At 41.0% G+C, this 19,242-nt stretch overlaps 1 protein-coding gene across 2 annotated transcripts in view; it reads left to right on the top strand.

The window, feature by feature from the left end:
* Golph3 (golgi phosphoprotein 3) overlaps window positions 1-14,255 on the top strand; it is a 34,171-nt gene extending 19,916 nt beyond the window's left edge. The window contains exons 2-4 of one of the 2 annotated variants that reach the window (XM_036207283.1): window positions 1,383-1,514; window positions 5,704-5,818; window positions 12,381-14,255. In XM_036207283.1, the coding sequence (XP_036063176.1) occupies window positions 1,383-1,514; window positions 5,704-5,818; window positions 12,381-12,805 (672 nt within the window). In that variant the 3' untranslated portion in view covers window positions 12,806-14,255. The remainder of the gene's footprint in view (window positions 1-1,382; window positions 1,515-5,703; window positions 5,819-12,380) is intronic. The other variant, XM_036207284.1, reaches the window with a different exon arrangement.
* Window positions 14,256-19,242: the final 4,987 nt, after the last annotated feature.

Consider the following 19,242-nt stretch of genomic DNA (forward strand, 5'->3'; position numbering starts at 1 on the left):
TCTTTCTTCTTGTTCTTCCCAGATTTCTCCTATTTTCTCTCTGCCTGCCATCCCACCTATCCTTTGTCCTGCCTTGATATTGGCCATTCAGCTCTTTATTAGACCATCAGGTGTTTTGGACAGGCACAGCTTCACATTGTTAAATAAATACAACATAAAAGAATGCAACACATCTTTGCATCATTAAACAAATGTTCCACAGCATAAACAACTGTAACACACCTTAAAATAATATTCCACAAGATTTTTGCACTTTGACCTGGCAGAGAGTACAGGAAGCCTTCCTTCCCTTCAATGCTAGAGGTGTGAGCCACCATTGCTGGGACTTGATTTTCATTTTTATTTATTTAAAAATTTTAATTTATTTTGTATGTATGGATGTTTTGCTTTCATGTATGCCTGCACTGTGTGTATGTCTGGTGTCCAAGGAGTCCAGAAGAGAGATTTGCGTCCCTGGGAAGTGGAGTTACTGTTTTAAGCCACCATGTAGGTACTGGGAATTGAACTCGAGTTCTCTGTAAGAGCATAAGTACTCAATTTCTGAGCCATCTCTCCAGCCCTGACCTTGAACTTTTGAGCTATTAGAATACTCCATATCCCCATTGCTAGAATTACAGGCATGTTCTACCTTGCCCAGCTTGACTCTAAAGTTATTTCTTGTTTATCCATATGTAAGAATGTGTGGTTAAAAAGTCAACCCTCCCTCAGTTCTTTGTTTAACAATATATTAAGTACATTTTTAGTGTTTTGTTATAAAAGATGTTGTGTTGTGTAATGTTATTTTAACTAGGCAAAGATGTGTTATATTTGTCTATGCTGCACAATATTACTTTAACTATGTAAAGATGTGCTGCACTTGTTTATGCTATGTTTGTTTAATGATGTAGAGATGTGTTACATTTGTTTTACCTTACCTGCCTAAGGTACACTGGATTGGTCTAATAAAGAGCTGGACGGCCAATAGCTAGGCGGGAGAGATGGGTGGGGCTGGCGGCCAGAGAATAAATAGAAGGAGAAATCTAGGCTTTCGTGAGAGGAGGAAGAATAAGGGAAAAAGGGACACTCCTGGAGCCAGAAACCAGGCAGTGGCTAGCCAGCTAGACAGGTGTAGGACATACAGAAAGAAAGGTAGAAAGCCTTAAAGCAAAACGTAGATGAAGGGAAACAGGCTAAGTTACAAGAGCTAACAAGGAAAGAGCTAAAGCCGGACATTCAAAGCTAATAAGTCTCTGTGTCATGGTTTGGGAACTGGTTGGTGGCCTAAAAGAAAAAGCTTAGTACATGTGTGGTGAAGGGTATTCAAAATGGCTTTGGCTAAAGCTATTTCTACATTTGAGTTAAGGTAAATTGGCTGTTTTGTTTTCTTTGTTTTTTTAAAATAGGGTTACACATCATTTTGGAATGACTGTATATCATCTGGATTGCGTGGCTGTATGTTAATTGAATTAGCCTTGAGAGGAAGGTTACAACTAGAGGCTTGTGGGATGAGAAGAAAAAGTCTTTTAACAAGAAAGGTAAGAGGACTTCTAGATACTACCCCTCTCCCCTTTGCAAGAATTTGTTCTGTATAAATGATGAATATTCCTAATAGCTTTAAAATGTTTAAATAGTTTAAAATTGTCTTTTTTTGGATGGCATTCTTGGTTTTTCTGGTTCTTTGCATGTGCAAAAAGGATGTCAGTCACTCTTAGGATCGATGACCACTGCATCTTAGGAAGATGCCCCATTTTATTTGCTTCTTCAGACCTTGAGAGAACTTGAGAAAATTCAGAACCTTTGTGCATATTAATTACTCATAGACATCCATCTTTTGGGAAGACTGCCATTGCTTTTTCTGTCTCTTCTCCACGTGAAGGTGTAGGTGGGCACTTCTGTTGGTAGAACAGAAATGTATACACTAGTTTTTGGACTTGTAACTTTGGCCTCCATCTCACCTGTTCAAGACTGTTTCTCTTCCAGTCTGTTCTACACTTCAGGCATGTTATTTTAAAACCTGGTATTTCAAAACCAGGTTTTCTTTAGTAATTGTATTATAAATCCAAAAATTAGGCCAGAACCAAACATCTTGTTGCCTTTTAGTGCTTTTTTTTTTTTTTTTCCCTTGGAGGCAGAGTTTCTCTGTGTAACTTTGTGCCTTTCCTGGATCTTGCTCTGTAGACCAGGCTGGCCTTGAACTCACAGAGATCCACCTGTCTCTGCCTCCTGAGTGCTGGGATTAAAGATGTGCACCACCACCGCCTAGCGCCTTTTAGTTTTTAAGACAAAAGTCTTCACTTTTTAACCAAGGCTGACCTGGAACTCACTATGTAGCTCATGCTGGCCTTGACCTGGAGATCTCCTGCCTCTATCTCCAGAGCACTAAGATTATAAGCCTGTGCTTCATTCCTTATTCTGAACTTTCTGACTGATAAGCCAGAGAATGATAATTCTATAAGAAGGCATGCTGTTAATGTGTTAATGAAAGTTACTTGCAGGTTGGAGTGAATTTGGCTAAGGGTGAATGCTCCCCTCATGTGTGTGAGGCCTGTGTTTGAGCTTACTACTGGGTTGGTGGAATAACGTGGACGTGTTTGAGACAGTCTTGCTGTGTAGCTTATGCAGGCTTTGAATTTAGATCTTCTGACAGTCCCTGAACTGCTGAGATTATTAACAGGCTGACACTATAGAAACGCTCTTAGAGCATCTCTGCAGTAAAGCCAGCCCTTTGCCATTAAGACAAGTGAGCTGGCATTGAGAGAATTTAACAAATTGTTCTTTTCTGTATCATAAAACAGGTTACAATTTTGTTTGTCTGCAACCATAGTAACTTCAGGAGAAAAACAACCCGAGGAAGCTGTCATTGTAGTTATCAATAGAATGCATACACAGCTTAGTAATTTAGGAACTTTTCCTTAGAGTCCTAAGTAAAAAGATTGTGCTAACAGGAGTCAGTTTTGAACTGTGCATGAGCAAGAACCATTGACTGGTGATAGTCTGTCCTTTATTCATTTTGCATCCAGTGTTTAAATATCATGAACTGTGCTAGACTCTGGGGAACAGTTGAAAAACTTACTAAGTCAGTCTGGTTCTGAGAGATGTGAAGAAGGGGGGAAGGTTGTTGGAAAATATTCTATATGATTTAGTGTGTTAAATTTTAAAAGTAATTGCTGATTTACTTAAGAAAGTGATATAGTCCAAAGGTAGCTGTTTTTCCCCATTCATTACTTCTGTTCCTGGAAGACAACTTTTTTAGGTTTTTTGTTTTTGTTTTTGTTTTTTTGAGACAGTGTCTCTCTGTTGTCCCATCTGTCCTGGAGCCTAGTATGTAGACTAGGCTGGCCTCAAATTCACAGAGATCCTCCTGAGTGCTGGGATTAAAGGCATGTTATACCACTCTGTTTTTAGTTCATTTTAAAGCCCCCTTAACAAATGATAGCCATAGTGACTTTAAGCCAGAAAGAAGTTTCTCAGTTTTGGAGGCCAGAGTTAGGAGATGTAGTTGATTTGTTTCTCAAAGGCTTTAAGGGAGAATCTGTTTATAGGCCTCGGCTTTTGGTGGCTTTACTCTTGTTCCTTAGCTTCTGGCCGCTCCTGCCCACATGTCCTCATTGCCTCCCAACCCCGTGCCATGTCACTGCTGCACGACTGACCCCAGGCCTCTCCTTCTGAGGTTGCAGCTCCAATGGGGTTTCTTGTTGTATGAAGCTAACGTCTTTCTCTTAAAGCCCTGAGGCCTTTCGGAACTCTTTTTAATCTATATAATGCATTTCCTCAGAGGTCTTGATTTATCTCCTTTCCATCTTTTCTGTCTTAGATGTAGCAAGAATTTGTTAAAATAGAGCACATTTATTTCAAAGCCACACATACCTTGAAATTATTTTTCTTTTTTCTTTTCTTCTTTTTTTTTTTTTTTTTGCTTTTCAAGACAGGGTTTATCTCTGTAGCTCTGGATGTCCTGGAACTCACTCTGTAGTTCAGGCTGGCCTCAGAAACTCAAGAGATCCACCTGCCTCTGCCTCCCAGGTGCTGGGATTAAAGGCGTGTAGCACCACTGCCTGGCTATTATTGAAAATTTAAAGGAATTTAGAACTCATTTGAATCTTCGATTCGTTTTGAGCAGGAACAATGAAATGTTTTAAGATTTGCCCCCTGAAGAGCTCACAGACTCATAGCAACTGTGGTTACCTGCACAAGATGAAGCCAGTCAGCATCCCAGCATGGAGTAGAGGGTTCTCATGAGGCTCCACCCCCAGTTGAGGAGCAACTGATGGCTGCGGGGTGGGGGTGGGGGTGGGGGGGTGGGGGGGTGGGGGGAGGGGGGGTGGTTGGTGTGTGTGTGTGTGACCACTGGTAGGTTGCCAGTACTGTGGTTCTTGGATGGCCTCACACCATGTGCAGGAACTTCTGACGATCCTTTTCTCTCCCATGAACTTTGGTCTAAGTACTATGAAATGAACATCCTGAATATTTCTGGGATCTGCACTGTCCAGCATAGCAATCATGCCACTATTGAAAATTGAGCTATACTATAAAAAAACATACTGGATTTTTTTGGGGGAAAAAAAGTGTATTGATAAAAACACTAAATATCTCAGCTTTCAAAGAAATACCTATTGGGGCCAATTTTTGGCTATATTGGGTTAAAACCAATTATTTAAAAATTAATTTCACTTTTTTCATTTCCTTAAGGTTAGATTTATGGTTGACATGATTTTTCTTGTATAATCCTGAAGAATAAGATCTTATATATTTTAATCTTTTGTGAGATTCAGAAAAAAAAAAAAAGAAGGGTACCTTTTTAAAGAAAAGTATGAGAGAACATTTGTATTTAACATTTTTAACAGCCACTCTAAGGTACTGTAATGGATTGAATTTTGGTACTACAGAATTTCAACTAGAAATGTGTTAGGAGATAACTGAGTGAAGCCCATAGGAACCTAAGATGGCTGGGAAGTGTGGCAGTGTGGGCTGCTTTCCTACTCACCCCCCAGGATTTTCCACTCTTGTTCTTGAGGTTTATCTGTTTTACGTGTCTGGTGTTTTGTTTACATGCATGTCTGTGCACCATGTGCATGCTGTAATTACAGAGGCCAGAAGAAGGTGTTGGATTCCCTGGAACTGGAGTCACAGGTGATTGTGAGCTGGTGCTGGGAATCAGCCCGAGTCCTGGAATAGCATCCAGTGTGCTGACTCTTGAGCCCCCTTTCACATGAAGAATTGAACCCCATGCAGGTTTTAATTACAGATGTAGAGTCTGTTCTTGGCCCCTCCCATCCTCACCCTCTGGGTACGGGAGATGGAGTAATTCTACATAATCATTAAGGCTCCGCCAGCAGTGGCTTTAAAACACCTTTCTTACTCCTAAGACCGTACTCCTTCATGTCTTTATTAATCTATGCTCAAGGGAGCCAGTTCTTAATTTTCTTCTTTTGCTCCAGTTTGTCAAAGTTTCCTTAATGACCTTTTTTTGAGAAAATTCATTTTGTTACTTAAGTGAAATGCTTTTACTATTTGGACTACCATAGAGTTGAGTCTGTTTCTGGGTCTAAGAATGTTTTAATGAATGATTTTCTGCATTAAATAACTCAAGGTTCAGCATCAACTAGAATTACTGTAATTGTAAAGCCTCAGCACAAAATATTTGCATACTTGTTTGTTTTTCATCTAATGAGTTTATGAGGGAAGGTGGTTCCATTGGATCATTTCTGACCGCTTATGTTTTAGGTAATCTGTAAATCGGATGCTCCAACAGGGGATGTTCTTCTTGACGAAGCTCTAAAGCATGTTAAGGAGACGCAGCCTCCAGAGACGGTCCAAAACTGGATTGAGTTACTTAGTGGTAAGCTGATGGTTTTTTTTTTTAATTATGGAAAATGGTGGGGGGGATGATTTAAAAAAATTCTTACCTCCTTTTATACGAGAACAGATACTAAAAAAGGTGGAATAGTCTGCATTCAACTTTCATCTTTTGTTTGTTTGTCTTGAGTCAAGGCTTCCTCACTCTGTAGCCCTGGCTGAACTACAACTCAGACCCACCTGCCTTTGCCTCCTGGAGTTAAAGACCTGCATCACCATGCCTATCCCCAGTCATTTGTCAGAATTACTGGCACAGTTTACTATGTTTAGAGTGGATCACGCTGTGAGGATGTCTTCATAAACTATAAGCTATCTCTTGATCTTACGTATACAAAGGCTCATTGGGCTTCGCCAGTGTCTTCGACCCAAACCAGTATTGTCCGAAAGGGTTGGGTTGATAGGTTAAGGTGGTTGTACTTAACTAGTTAACATTGTATGGCTGCTAACTGAACTTGGTTTTCAGCTTGAACTGCTGTTGTGTACCTCTCCCTGGAGTGAGCTTTGAAGAGATTCTATAAGCTTTCTCCCAAAGTATTGAAATACAGAAGGATGTCTGTTAGATTAGGTCAGAATTCATGAGGCAGATATTTAGACAATATCCCATGTTTTTAGATTGGCTATAAATGTCAGAATGTTGTGTTTAGCAGATCTTCTTATTAGGAATATATTAGTGTAGGGGTAAGGTACCACCCTTAACCCCTACCTAGAGCTCCATAGGAGAAATGCTTCCAGGAGTGAGGGAACAGTTGGAGATTGCTATAATAATTTCATACGCATGGGCCAGTGCTCTTCACTCTTCTCCTGCCCTTCATTTCTTCTCCATTCTTAGTCCTTCTACATCCTTACTCCTCTGTCTTCCTGCTGTTACAAAATCCCAGGTGCACATACATACATTCCTTAGCAACTTGTTAGGAATTTAAAAAAAGCTTCCAAAGTCCTATCTCAAGAACACAGGCATCCTTTCTTTGAAGATGCCGTAGAAGTCACATGTGGCCAAGACTTGGTCAGCTTAGTGATGACAGCAGCTGCAGGTTGTAGTTTTGCTGTCCCTTAAAAGGATAGCTACAAGGGTTAAAAACGGGAAGAAGCTGAACCAGTGAGAGGTCTAAAGAAGAGGCAAGGAATATGGGTACTATTTTATGTGGTTTAAGAGTTGGTCTACTAAGCCTGAAAGCTTGCATTAATAACTGGTGTAGAAGTATATGCACAATGTTAATTGCTTTTTGAAACAGAGTGGGGCGGTGCTGGTGGAGGAGGCTTAAGGCAACATAGGTGCCATTGATCTCTTGAATATAAGATATACAATATAGGAGATAGAACAAGGCCAGACACCTGCACTATCACTTCTAGCCCACTATAATTCTTTGAAGGGCTTAGGTACCTGCAGTTCCGCTCTGTGAAGTTCCATGAGGACACTTTGTCTGGCCAGTTTGTCTTGTCAGTGGCTCAGGTTGGAGAACAAGATCTCTAAGTGTCTACAGTCCACATGGAACAATAGATCTAGTTATGAAGTATATTTTTAGTATGTTTCTATTCATCAAAATTACACAGTTAAATAAAACATCATCTTGACTATCCACACTTATGTGTGCCCATAAAATTGAGACATAATCATGAGAGTACATGTTACACATTACATGGAAATGCATGGTCAGTGGGGAGATATAGCTGTTCTTAAGGAAGGAATGCAGTTCTCAGGGAAGAAATGAAGTAGCACATGAGAGAAATACAAGGTCATTTATAGTCAGTAACCTCATGGCCTTGCCAGGTGGGGCTTCCCATCAAATGTGTCACTCATTTGGTGGGTGACACATGAACACCAGTTATCACTGCTCTATACTATCATGGCCCTGGACATAATAGGGAAGAGTTGCCATGTTAACATGAAAGAAGGGGACCCAGTTTGGGAGCAGAAAACAGCCCATTGCTAGTGTGGGAACAGTGGTTCTGGTCGGAGCTTAGTGATGGAGTTGCATGCATAAGCCCAGGGGAAAAACAGTCACCTGCTTCCTGTTGAGCAAATGGACCAGATTTCAGCTGGTTGGTTAATAACTAAGTTTTTAAAATTATGTTTGTTTATTTTAGTGTGTATGGGAGGGGTGAGTGTGCCCTGGCCCAGGGTAGAGGTCAGAGGACAACATGCAAGAGCCCTCTCCTTCACCATGTGAGCCCCAGGTGTATTGAGATTGTCATGATTGGCTGCAGGTGGCTTTACTCACAGAGCCGTCCATTCTATCAATGAAGTATGTAGGTCTGTGACCAGTTTGCTGGTGAGAACATTTTTTTTTTTCTTTTAAAATTTCAATTGTTTCAAAGTTTTCCTCATCAGAGGTCCTTAAGGATCTAGACTGCAAAACCCTGGATTTGATGCGTGCAGCAACAGAAAAGTGTGGTACACTGTCTGAACGCCAGTGTTGTATAGTGCTGACATAGGTGCTGTGAACTTGAGAAGAAACATTACAGACTGAAGTGATTTTAAAATGTAGTTCAAGACCACCTACGTGTCAAATTTCATACTTAGGGCTCGCTAAAAGTTTGGTTCAGAAAAAAAATCTGAGGAAGCATAGACGTTGAAGGAAGACTTGACTAGACCTTTGAAAGGGAAAATTTCCACACACAAAGGAAGTGTGCCTTTTCAGGAGGGTTAGAGTGGGCCAGTGAGAAGGCCCAGCATATAACCAATCAGGCACTGCTGCCAAGCCTGGCTCCCTGAGTCCAGTGTTTGGGAATAGATGGCTAAGATGTCTGGAGTGCGAGACCTGTCCTGTCCGACTACTGTTAGCACACAGTTGTATTGCACTGTGGGTCTGTGAAAATATTAGTGTATTCAGACAGTAATACCTAATTAGCGAGTGTTGCTAGGAGATAGTATTTCTTTGATAACTTAGAGATTAGTGTAGGCATAGTTAGTTGTAAAATTCATTTTATGTAAATATGGTTATCCTCCTATGTTGTATTAATTTGAATTCTCCAAAGTCCGCTAATATATCTTTTTGATTCTAGTTTAGGGTTGTCTGCCTTCCTCTCAGAGGCATTAGGAAACAGTAAAATCCCAAACCCCAGCTGTTAGGTGACAAGTAGACACTTTGGAAACCTAAAGTTGGAAGTCCTAAGACCTTGGAACAAAGGTCGAAACTGTTGTGCGCTTTCCTGTTTCTTCTGTTCTTTGATGTTTGTTCTTTCTGGAAGTCTACATGTAGCTCCCTTCTTAGAAATAACCCATAATATTAAATCATTTCTAGTGCCTCGTTTTGTTCTTACGGCCTCATTCCCAATTTATTTTAAGCCAGTAAATTATGAAGGTTTCTCTCACTTAATTGTAATTCCTAGAAGATTATAATTAAGTCTTAATGTTTATATTCTTGGTACTATGATTCCCAAGAACATTGTAAATACTACCTTATCAAGTAACTTGCTTTTTTGTGTGTGTATGAGCGCGCTTAAGCCTGCATGCACTTGCAGACACTGATTATTGTGACTTTCTATTTGAAATGTTTTTCTTTAAATGCATAAAATGGTCTTAATCATTAGTAATTCATAGTACCAGCCTTTTATCATGTACTTTAACTACTTTTCCAAAAGTAAAACTGTGAAATTGTAATGACTTTTCTGTGGGCCAGTGAGAGGTTCAGCAGTTAAGGTACTGACTGCCAGGCCTGATGACCTGAACTTGAGTTTGATTCCACATGATGGAAAGAACTGACTCCTGCAAGCTGTCCTCTGACCTCCACATTTGAGTCATGTACATGTGTACACCAATACATACCAAATAATGTAATCAAAGGCTGTCCCACATAATTTGTTCTTTCTAAGAAATAGTTCCCATTTTGCACACATTTCCTTTAAATTTTGTAGATGTTGTACTAGCTCTCTTTAAAAGTCTTTGTCTGCTGATTTTCTCATCTCTGGCTATTTCCATTTCCCATTAGTTTTGGGGCACATCTTATTCTTTGCAAATCTAATTAATGTGTTATTGTTACTGTTTTAAAATTGAACACTCAGCATTGTGAATATTAGATTGTCAAGTGCTTAACTTGGCCATCTTCGTCTAAAGAGTGTTTTGATTTTTAGGGTACCTGTCTAGCATATGGGAGGTCCTAAATTCAATCTCAGTATTGTCTCCCTTCCCCCAGGGGGAAAAGTGCGTGGGCTTTTGCTTTGGCAGACAGACATTTAAGTTACTTGTAGATCGTGCTCTAAGCTTGGATATATAGGCCTAGAGTATTTTCACTTGAGATTAGTCCAGCCTTGTGCTAAAGCGTGGTCTTTTTGGGTCCCTTTATGTCCTGGACACTCAGGCCTTCTCAGCTTAGTTTGGCATTCAGGTTTTCCTCCCCTCTCTGAAAACTCTTGTCCCAATCTAGCGTTTTTGGTATTTGTCTTTTTGCTTAGCTTCGCAATTCCTCACTTCAGCTTGTGTGGCTTAGTTTTCTGAGACTTGAATATAGTGCAGGTCTCTGGACTGTCTGTACTCTGCCTTATATTGTTCAGCTGCTTTAGCTGTCTTGATCATTGACCACAGACTTGGGCGGGGTGACTGAGTCAGGGTGGCTGCTGTGTTGTGCTTGGAATCCCAAGTGCTGGGATTAAAGGCATGTGCCACCACTGCCCAGCTAATTTTCCACATATTTCTAATGACAGCAAGGATTGCTTTGCTATCCAGGATAGTCTTTTAATTTTTTTCAAGACAAGGTTTATTTGTGTTAACAGTCCTGGATCTCGCTCTGTAGACCAGGCTGGCCTCAAGCTCACTGAGCTCCACCTGCCTCTGCCTCCCAAGTGCTGGAATCAAATGTGTGCACCACTACTGAATCAAATGTGTGCACCACTACTGCCCAGCCAGTCTTTGAATTTTTATTTTATGTTTGTGTCCCTGTATGTGTACCAAGTGCCCACAAAGGTCATAAGGCATTGTTTCCCCTGGAAATTGGAGTTACAGGTGGCTGTGAGGCATCTGATGTGGGTGCTGGGAATCGAACTCTGGTTTTCTGGGAGCATCACGTGCTCTTAACCATTGAGCTCCTGTCAAGGATATTCTTTACTGTTAGGTGATACATTTAGAATAGTTTCTGTGGCCTTCTGAATAGAAATACATTCCAGGTGCCATAGTCCAGTAGTCCTTCCTATGATGCTAACAATGTTCTGTACTAGCTAGGGAGCAACTAATGACCAGCCACTTATGGCTTTTGGAACTTAAAAATGTGTCTTGTAAAGTTGAGGAACTGAAAATTTAAGTACATTTTAAGTTTAATAGCTCCATCTTACTGGCTTCAGTAATGTAGCTTAGAGTCTTCACACTGAAGAAAGGTGCTTGAGGTTGATTTTTAATGTGTTGTAATTTAGAAAAGTACTTTGGTATCCCCCCCCCCCCCCCCCCGCCCCGAAACTACAGAAAATAGTTGTGTGTTCATTGGTGGTCATTTGGAAAATACAGTTAAACTTGTTATATATAATCTGAAAGGTAAACAAAGTTACTCATATTTTTATGTTTCTTACCAAATTTTGTACAAAAAATAAATAGTTCATTCATTTTCTCTCTCTCCCTCCCTCCCTCCTTCCCTCCCTCCTTCCCCCCCCCCCCCTCCCCTTCTCAGATAGGGTTTCTCTGTGTAACCCTGGCTCTCCTGGAACTTGCCTTGTAGACCAGGCTGTAGCTTCAAGGCATGTGACACTATGCTAGGGTGAAAATAAATGATTTTAATGGGAAATGCTTAGTTTAACTAAATATTTGCCTCAAAAGTAAGGGTTTATAGATGACAGACTTAAGAACTGAAAATGATGCCAGGTGGTGGTGGCACATGCCTTTAATCCCAACGCTCAGGAGGTAGAGGCAGGCAGATCTGAGTTTGTGGCTAGCCTGGTCTATGGAGTGAGTTCCTGACAGCAAAGATGACACAGAGAAACCTTGTCTCCAAAACAAAACAAATCCCCCAAAAATGTTTTTTCTCTTGAGGGGTCAGCTTTATGTAATTTTTCATCCTTGTCCATACAAACTTCTCTGTCTTTACAGACAGTCTTAGTGGCAGTTTCAGGAATAGCTTATAATCAAGAGTTTTATTTTTATTTTCCTTTCATCTGTTGAAGATTGGTGGGGACAAATTTGCTGCTTTTATATTGTAGAGATTTTTGGGTTTTGTTTTTTGTTTGTTTGTTTATTTGTTTTGTAGTATTGAGGGTTGAACCTAGTCCTTTGTGATGCTTTGTATACCTGTAGCCCAGACGCTTCCACACTTGGCCATCCTCCTGCCTCCACCTGGTGAGTGTGTGCCCCACCACATCACCGTCCGCCTTTCTGACTGCTTTTTTTGGTAACAGCCAGAGCAGGCAGGGACAAACCCCCTGTGCGACGCAGTACACCTTTCTCCGATGAAGGGCGCCTGTGGTTTGCAGACTGCAGTGCCTGAGAGAACCCAGCACTTGACTGCGTGATCTAGTGGGGAGGGGGCAGGAATTAAAGTTCCTTTGCTTATAATAGTTCATTTGTTGTTGTTGTAGTTCAGCAAATAGTATCCACCATTTCTAACTTCTGAAATGTTCTTGTTTAGGTGAGACGTGGAATCCGTTAAAATTGCACTATCAGTTAAGAAATGTACGGGAACGATTAGCTAAGAACCTGGTAGAAAAGGGTGTACTGACGACAGAGAAACAGAACTTCCTCCTGTTTGACATGACGACACATCCTCTCACCAATAACAACATTAAGCAGCGCCTCATCAAGAAGGTACAAGAAGCTGTTCTTGACAAATGGGTAAATGACCCTCACCGAATGGACAAGCGCTTGCTGGCCCTCATTTACCTAGCCCATGCCTCGGATGTTTTGGAGAATGCCTTTGCTCCTCTTCTGGACGAGCAGTATGATTTAGCCACCAAGAGAGTACGGCAGCTTCTCGATTTAGACCCAGAAGTGGAATGTCTGAAGGCCAATACCAATGAAGTTTTATGGGCCGTGGTAGCTGCGTTTACCAAGTAACTGTCAGAATGGAATGTTTCCTTTTTCTCATGTGAACCAGTAGTTTTTCTTCTATTGACTTCTGGTTTTCTGTAGTTTGTACTTTCCCACACTAATAATTGGCTTTTGTTCTACAAAATGGTGGGTGGCGATTTCTTTTTGTGTGTACGCAGGATTCTGCTGGTACGAGAGGCCTTCCTCTTTCTGTTCGTAACCAACCTTACTGCCATATTGGCACTCCATTCCCTCTGCCATTCTCACTGTTACCTTTGGGGTTTCTGGTGAACTTGGACTCCAGAGTCCCTCCAGTCACCTCATGCACAGCTTTGGATTACCTCAGCTTGAGTTGCCCCACACGTGCACATTCACCTGGCATTCTGCCTACGATTCAGACAAGTCACAACAAGGCCTTCAACTCACCAAAGGTAAATATCTGTATCTATTAGGACATTTTCTACATAGACCTCAGTTGAGATGTATACTTAGCAAAATTATTTTTCAATTGAAACAGCACAGTAAATAGGTAATATAAAATGCCCCTGGATTTTGCTTCCTGTGTAAATCTGTTCTAATTTTAGCTATAAATCATAAAGGTCCAGTTGTTTCACAGATCCAGTTGGAGATGGGCTGCATTCCATTTATGCTGTATATAGTTGGAATTATATATGAATCGCCCCTTCTTCTGGCCACCTCTGCCTCGTCTTAGTACTTTGCAAAATTGAATTAGTTGTGCACCTGGTGCCCCTCACTTGCTTCAGTCATTGTTATTTGATGGCACAGTGGACCTCTCATCCTTGAGGAGAGGAAGGTGTGTGGTCGTTCAGGGCTCTTCGGAGTGGTGCCCCTTGTGATACTGTGCCTGTACATCTCTTTTGGGACTTTTTTTTTTTAAAACTCTCCCTGTTTTTTTGATTTCTGTAGGAAAGAGGCTTGTGACCAGTACTAATCTTGAGTACTTGTTTTTTCCTATCTTCAAGTAAATTAATGTCTGCTCCAAAAATATCATTTATCTGCTCATCTTTCTTGAGGAGAAGAAAATCAGATATCAGTCCTAGCAGATGGTGCATGTAAATTGGTAGCAAGTAACGACTGCAACTCAGATGATTAAGAATTTTGTAAGAAAGCTCTGCTATGTTTTAATTTTATATACAATTATGACAATTAGCACATTGTAAGACTACAAACCTCTGCTTTTTAATGTTGATTTTATTCTTTATCACTGTTTATGTACCATTGGTTTCATAATGTAAATACTATACATTGAACAAATTAAATGTCAAATTTTTTATTACCATAGTTCATGTTAATAGTGGGGCTTTCAGGTGTCTAGAAACTTTTGGTTAACATTTGATGCAAAAATACTAGATGCGTATAACTTTAGAGTTGAATTTTAAGGGACTTCCTAATATGTATACTATCTTTTTATCTGAAGTAATAAATAAACTATGATCTTGAAAGTGCCTGAATCAGAGTGAGCTTGTCATTTGATTTTTGTGTCATTTTCTTTGCTTCAAGTGAAGTTTTACTTAGTATGGCATAGTAACATTTCAACTGCATGGCTTGGCAAACTGTCTTAAAAGAGCCAGCTAGGAAACACTTTAAACTTAGCAAGCCGCATATGGTGTTTGTTGTGGAAACTCAGTTCTGCTGAACGAAAGCTGTCACTGACAATACAAATAAACGGCAGGAAATTATTAGAGAGACAGACAGCTGGCTGTGGGTAATAGTTTGCCGTCCCCTTTATGATAATGCATGGGCAAAGACATTAAAATAACCTATTTGTTTTTGTTTTTTAAAACATGGATACTGAAAACAGACACTAGTACACAGAAATTTAAAAAATACATTAAAATTTAATTTTGCTATTTCGTGTGTGTGTGTGTGTGTGTGTGTGTGTGTGTGTGTGTGTGTGTGTTTCCTGTATGTATGTGTGTGTGCTTGGTGTCTGCCAGAGTATGAGCCTCTATGTGGTGCAGAGAGCGGATTGAGGGCAGGTCCTCTGTAAGAGCAGTGAGTGCTCTTAACTGCTTCTCTCTCCACCCCACTGACTATTTTATTTGGTAAAAATGTACTGTTTTTCTTTTGAAGTGTTTAGAAGTAAACTAGCAGAAGGAATAGGTATCTCTAATGTACTTGCTTCATCAGTAACAGATCATCCTCAGCACAGTCATTAGGGGTCTGGCCTGCACCTCTGTGTGTATCTCAGGATGGAGTTTATTTACACCTGGCTTGGCCTGTGAGTGGCTCCAGATCCAGAAGGGAACCTTCTCCCATCAAAGACTGATGCTTACAAGTCTCTCTTCTATTTATTTTATTACTACTACTATTATTATTTTTTAATTTTTGGTTTTCCGAGAGAAGGTTTCTCTGTGTAACAGTCCTGACTGTCCCTGAAACTCTCTTTGTAGACCAGGCTGACCTCGAACTCACTGAGATCCACCTGCCTCTGCCTCCCAAGTACTTGGATTAAAGGCATGCGCCACCATTGTCCAGCTTTTATTTTATCTTTTTTTTTTTTTTTTTTTTTTTTTAAATCTATGTATTTGGTTGTCCTGGAACTGACTATATAGACCAGGCTGGCCTTGAACTCAGAGACCTGTTCACCTCTGCTTCCTAAATGCTGGGATTAAAGGAGTGCAATACCAGACCCGGCACTTATAAGTCTTTTAAAAGCAAGAATGATGGTTCTCTAACGGAAATAATTATTCCTGCTGCTCATGTAACAAAAGCCGTTAGCCCAAGATACCAATGGCAGTGGAATTTTACAAGAGCTGTGTGAATGTCTGTTGTGTCTAAGAATGAACAGTTACTGTTTCCTTTTGACTTTTTCATGCAGTGTTTAATTGATGAGCTTTCTGAAAAAATCCTGAGCCAGTGCAGTGGTCTAACAGATGCTGTGTAAGGACATTTCTCTGCCTGTGAAGTCCTTGTGACATCTTACCCTAGTTCTCAGAAGATGATCGTCCCAGCCTCTAGTAACTACTCAAACTTTGGATCCCAAAGCGACTGAGCAAAACAGGGATGGCATCCAAATCCAGTTTTTCCTTTCTTACTTGAGCATTAGGAGGAGGCCGTTTTTCTCTGAGAGACAGATCCAGAGCAGCAGATAGCTGCCACAAGTTCTCAAGGCAATATAAAGGACATGCTGGTGTAATTTATCTAAATTCTAGGGATTCAAGAAATTGGCTGTTTTTAGAAGAACCATAAATATGTTAGCGGGCCAAGAATGTCACTGCTCTGCTGAGGTAGGATTGACTGGGACTTTGTGATTTATTCTGTCATTTAGGCCTTTTTGTTACTTGTGAACTGGTTGGTAAATTTTTAAATGATTTATGTATTTTTATTTTATGTGCATTGATTTACCTGCATGCATGTCTCTGTGAGGGTATGAGATCTTCTGGGCCTGTTGTTACAGTTGTGAGATGCCATGTGGATACCAGGGATTGAACCCAGGTCCTCTGGAAGAGCAGCCAGTGCTCTTAACTGCTGAACCATCTCTCCAGCTCCAGGTGGGTATATAATTGTAAGTGCCTTAACTTTTCATCCCCCCCCCCCCCCAAAAAAAAAAAGAAAGAAATACGGGACTAGTGAGAAGTGTCCCTCAGCCTGTTGATCATAGGATTCACGTCTGCCGGGCATGGCCAGTCTTGCCCAGTAGCCTGGGAAGTATGAGTCAAAAGTTATGTGAGATCTTTGTGAAGTTCATTTAATTCCCAACCATGGCCTTTCCGTTGTGTGTTATGATAGAGCTGTTGCCAGTTCAAGCACACTCTTCTCTTTTCATCTTGTTGACTAGGACAGACTTGGTAGTTCAGCCTAGCCCACCGAGTCGTGGAGTTCTAAGCCCGTCTTTAGTAAACTTGCTATAGCGGTCAGTTTGAGCAGCACTGGGAAAGTGGTGGCATTGTTAACATTGCATGCTGTTTTTCAGGGAGGTGTGGATGGTAACACGGTTTTAATTGTACACACATTCACAGTCTAATCTTAGACTTCGCTGTGCATTTATACTCAGCATAGTGGGTAGACTCCAAGCATCACTGACATGCAGTTATCTTGCTTTGATGAGTAAACATTGTCTTTGAGTGGCTCCATTGTTTCCCTTAGCTTCTATTGGTGGATATTCAGATTCTTATGTTTGGTTATTAGATATAGTCTTGTGAGTACATCTTTATATGTGTCTGATTTTGTAGGAGAAATCACAGAAATAGACTATGTGGAAGAATAAACATTAAAAATATAACACATCAGGTCTGGCTGGTTTCTAAGATCCTTGCTGATGTAGTACCTGGATGTTGGCCTTTTGCAGAACTAGTGAGTTGTTTTAATTGTTAGGGGTTAGCTATTGTTTGGTATCTTTCGGTGATTTAGATTTTTTTTTTTCCTGTGAATTCTGGTCTGTTTTTCACCCATGTTTTGTAATGCACCTCGTTATGTGTTCATTCACTAGGATATAAGCCTGTGTTTGTGATACTGTTGGTTTTCTCAGTCTTGTCTTCCTTTGGTTTATTTTTGTTTTTTTGAGACAGGGTTTCTTTGTGTGTCCCTGGCTATCCTGGAACTTGCTCTGTAGACCAGGCTGGCTGGAAGTCAGAGAGATCCACCTGCCTCTGCCTTCTGAGTGCTAGGATTAAAGGTGTGTGCCACCACACCTGGCAGTTTTCTCAGTCTTTACAGTTGGTGTGGTGTTTTCTTTTTGCTTTTCTATCAGGAAAGTATACAGTGCTTGATTATGAAATCAGTGGAGTTTTTTCCCTTCTTTTTTTAACAACAAAGTTTATTTTATGTATGTTTTGTATATGGGTGTTTTGCTTGCATGTGTGTCTGTACCACGTGTGCCTGGTACCACAGGGCCAGAAGAGGACCTTGAGCCTCCTGGGACATGGAGCTACAGATGGTTGTGAGTCACCATGTAGGTGCAGTGAATTGATCTTGGGTCCTGAAAGAGCAGTGTCTATTGTTAATTGCTGAGCTATCACTCTGGTCCCAATCAGTGGGGATCTTAATTGGTGTATTAAAGATATTTGCTTGGTGGTTAGATTATGGATTAGCTATTCCTTCTCAGGAGGTATGATTAACATATGGAAAAACCAAGTATGGGTTATGAACATACCTATGTCCAAGTATTTTATTAAAATTAAGGTTAAAATACACAAAAATAGGTTGATGTAGGGCAGATACACTTAAAAACTCATTTGAGTCATTAGACAGCCCTGGGAGAAGCTGCTCAGGGCTTCCTCCCACTTCTGCTCTTCCTGATGCTTGAAGCATGCCCAGATCCGGGTATGTCTTTGATGTTCTGTTTGCCACTTGGTAGATCTTTTATTTCTTTAAATCTGTAGGTTCATCCCTGAATGTTTCCCATTTTTCTCTTGAAAAACAGTTGTTCATGAAACTGAAATATTTGTCCTATGGAGATTTCCAAAGTTTAGATTTTCCTGATCACATCTGCATGGTGTGATTTTCGTATCTCTTGGGAACTGGGAATTGGCTCTGAAGGTGTCAGGGTTTGGCTTCCTTGTGTTGGTGAGACTTTCGTTAGTGGTGGTGTGTACTTGCACGAGGAGGCACATCATGCTACCTTTGTGATGTTAAGGACAGGTAATACGTTCTCATCCTGTGACTTCTGGTAGTCTGCCCCACTTTCCCTCCTCCCTGTGGGAAGACTCTGGGAACACCCTGGGCCTCAGATCAAGGCTTGCCTCTGTTCTCCTTTGCTCTGCTTTTGAGACAGGGCTACCCTGAACAGGGTGGAGCCTGGGTTGTCCTCGAACTCCCGCCTCAGCGTTCTGAGTGCTGCCCTTACAGTCTTGAGTCACTGTCCCCAGGTAATCCTGGGCTTTGGGGTTGTGGAGTGATGGTATTTAAATCTTACCATTTTTTTTAGCTCGAATGTTTGTTTCAGGATGGTCAGCTCCATTACCTTCCAGCACATTTCACAGAGAGGTAGGGCACACTCCGAGAGTTTCCTTGTTTCCTGATTCTCACTAAAGAATTTATGGTAACAAGCTGGCGCTATGACTCAACTCTTCAGAGTGCTTGCTGCTGGTGCAGAGGACCAGAGCTGGGTTCACAGAACCCATGTTGGGCGCTTGCTTACAACCATGTGTAACTTAGGTTTTGGGGGATCCAGCGCCCTCTTCTGGCCTCCATGGGCACCTTCACACCTGTGCACATAAAAACCAGTTGTTTTTGGAAGTGAGCTAGCTGTGTACCTATTATTTGTGTACCTGTAATTGACAAGGACTTTTTGTATTTGTGGGGTGTAATGTTGTTCAGATCTGTGTATGCATTGTAGAAAGAGTAAATGGACCTAAGCAGCTTTAGCAGCTTGCTTTCTTGTGGTCGGAACGGCACATGTTTCAGTGGCTTTGAATTACTTTTTTTCTGGTACTGGGGATTGAACCCAGGTCCTTGTGCATGCTAAACCTGTGCTCTCCCCTTGTGCTACCTCTGCAGCG

The sequence above is a fragment of the Onychomys torridus genome, chromosome 15 (genome assembly GCF_903995425.1).
Source record: "Onychomys torridus chromosome 15, mOncTor1.1, whole genome shotgun sequence".
Classification (NCBI taxonomy): Eukaryota; Metazoa; Chordata; class Mammalia; order Rodentia; family Cricetidae; genus Onychomys; species Onychomys torridus.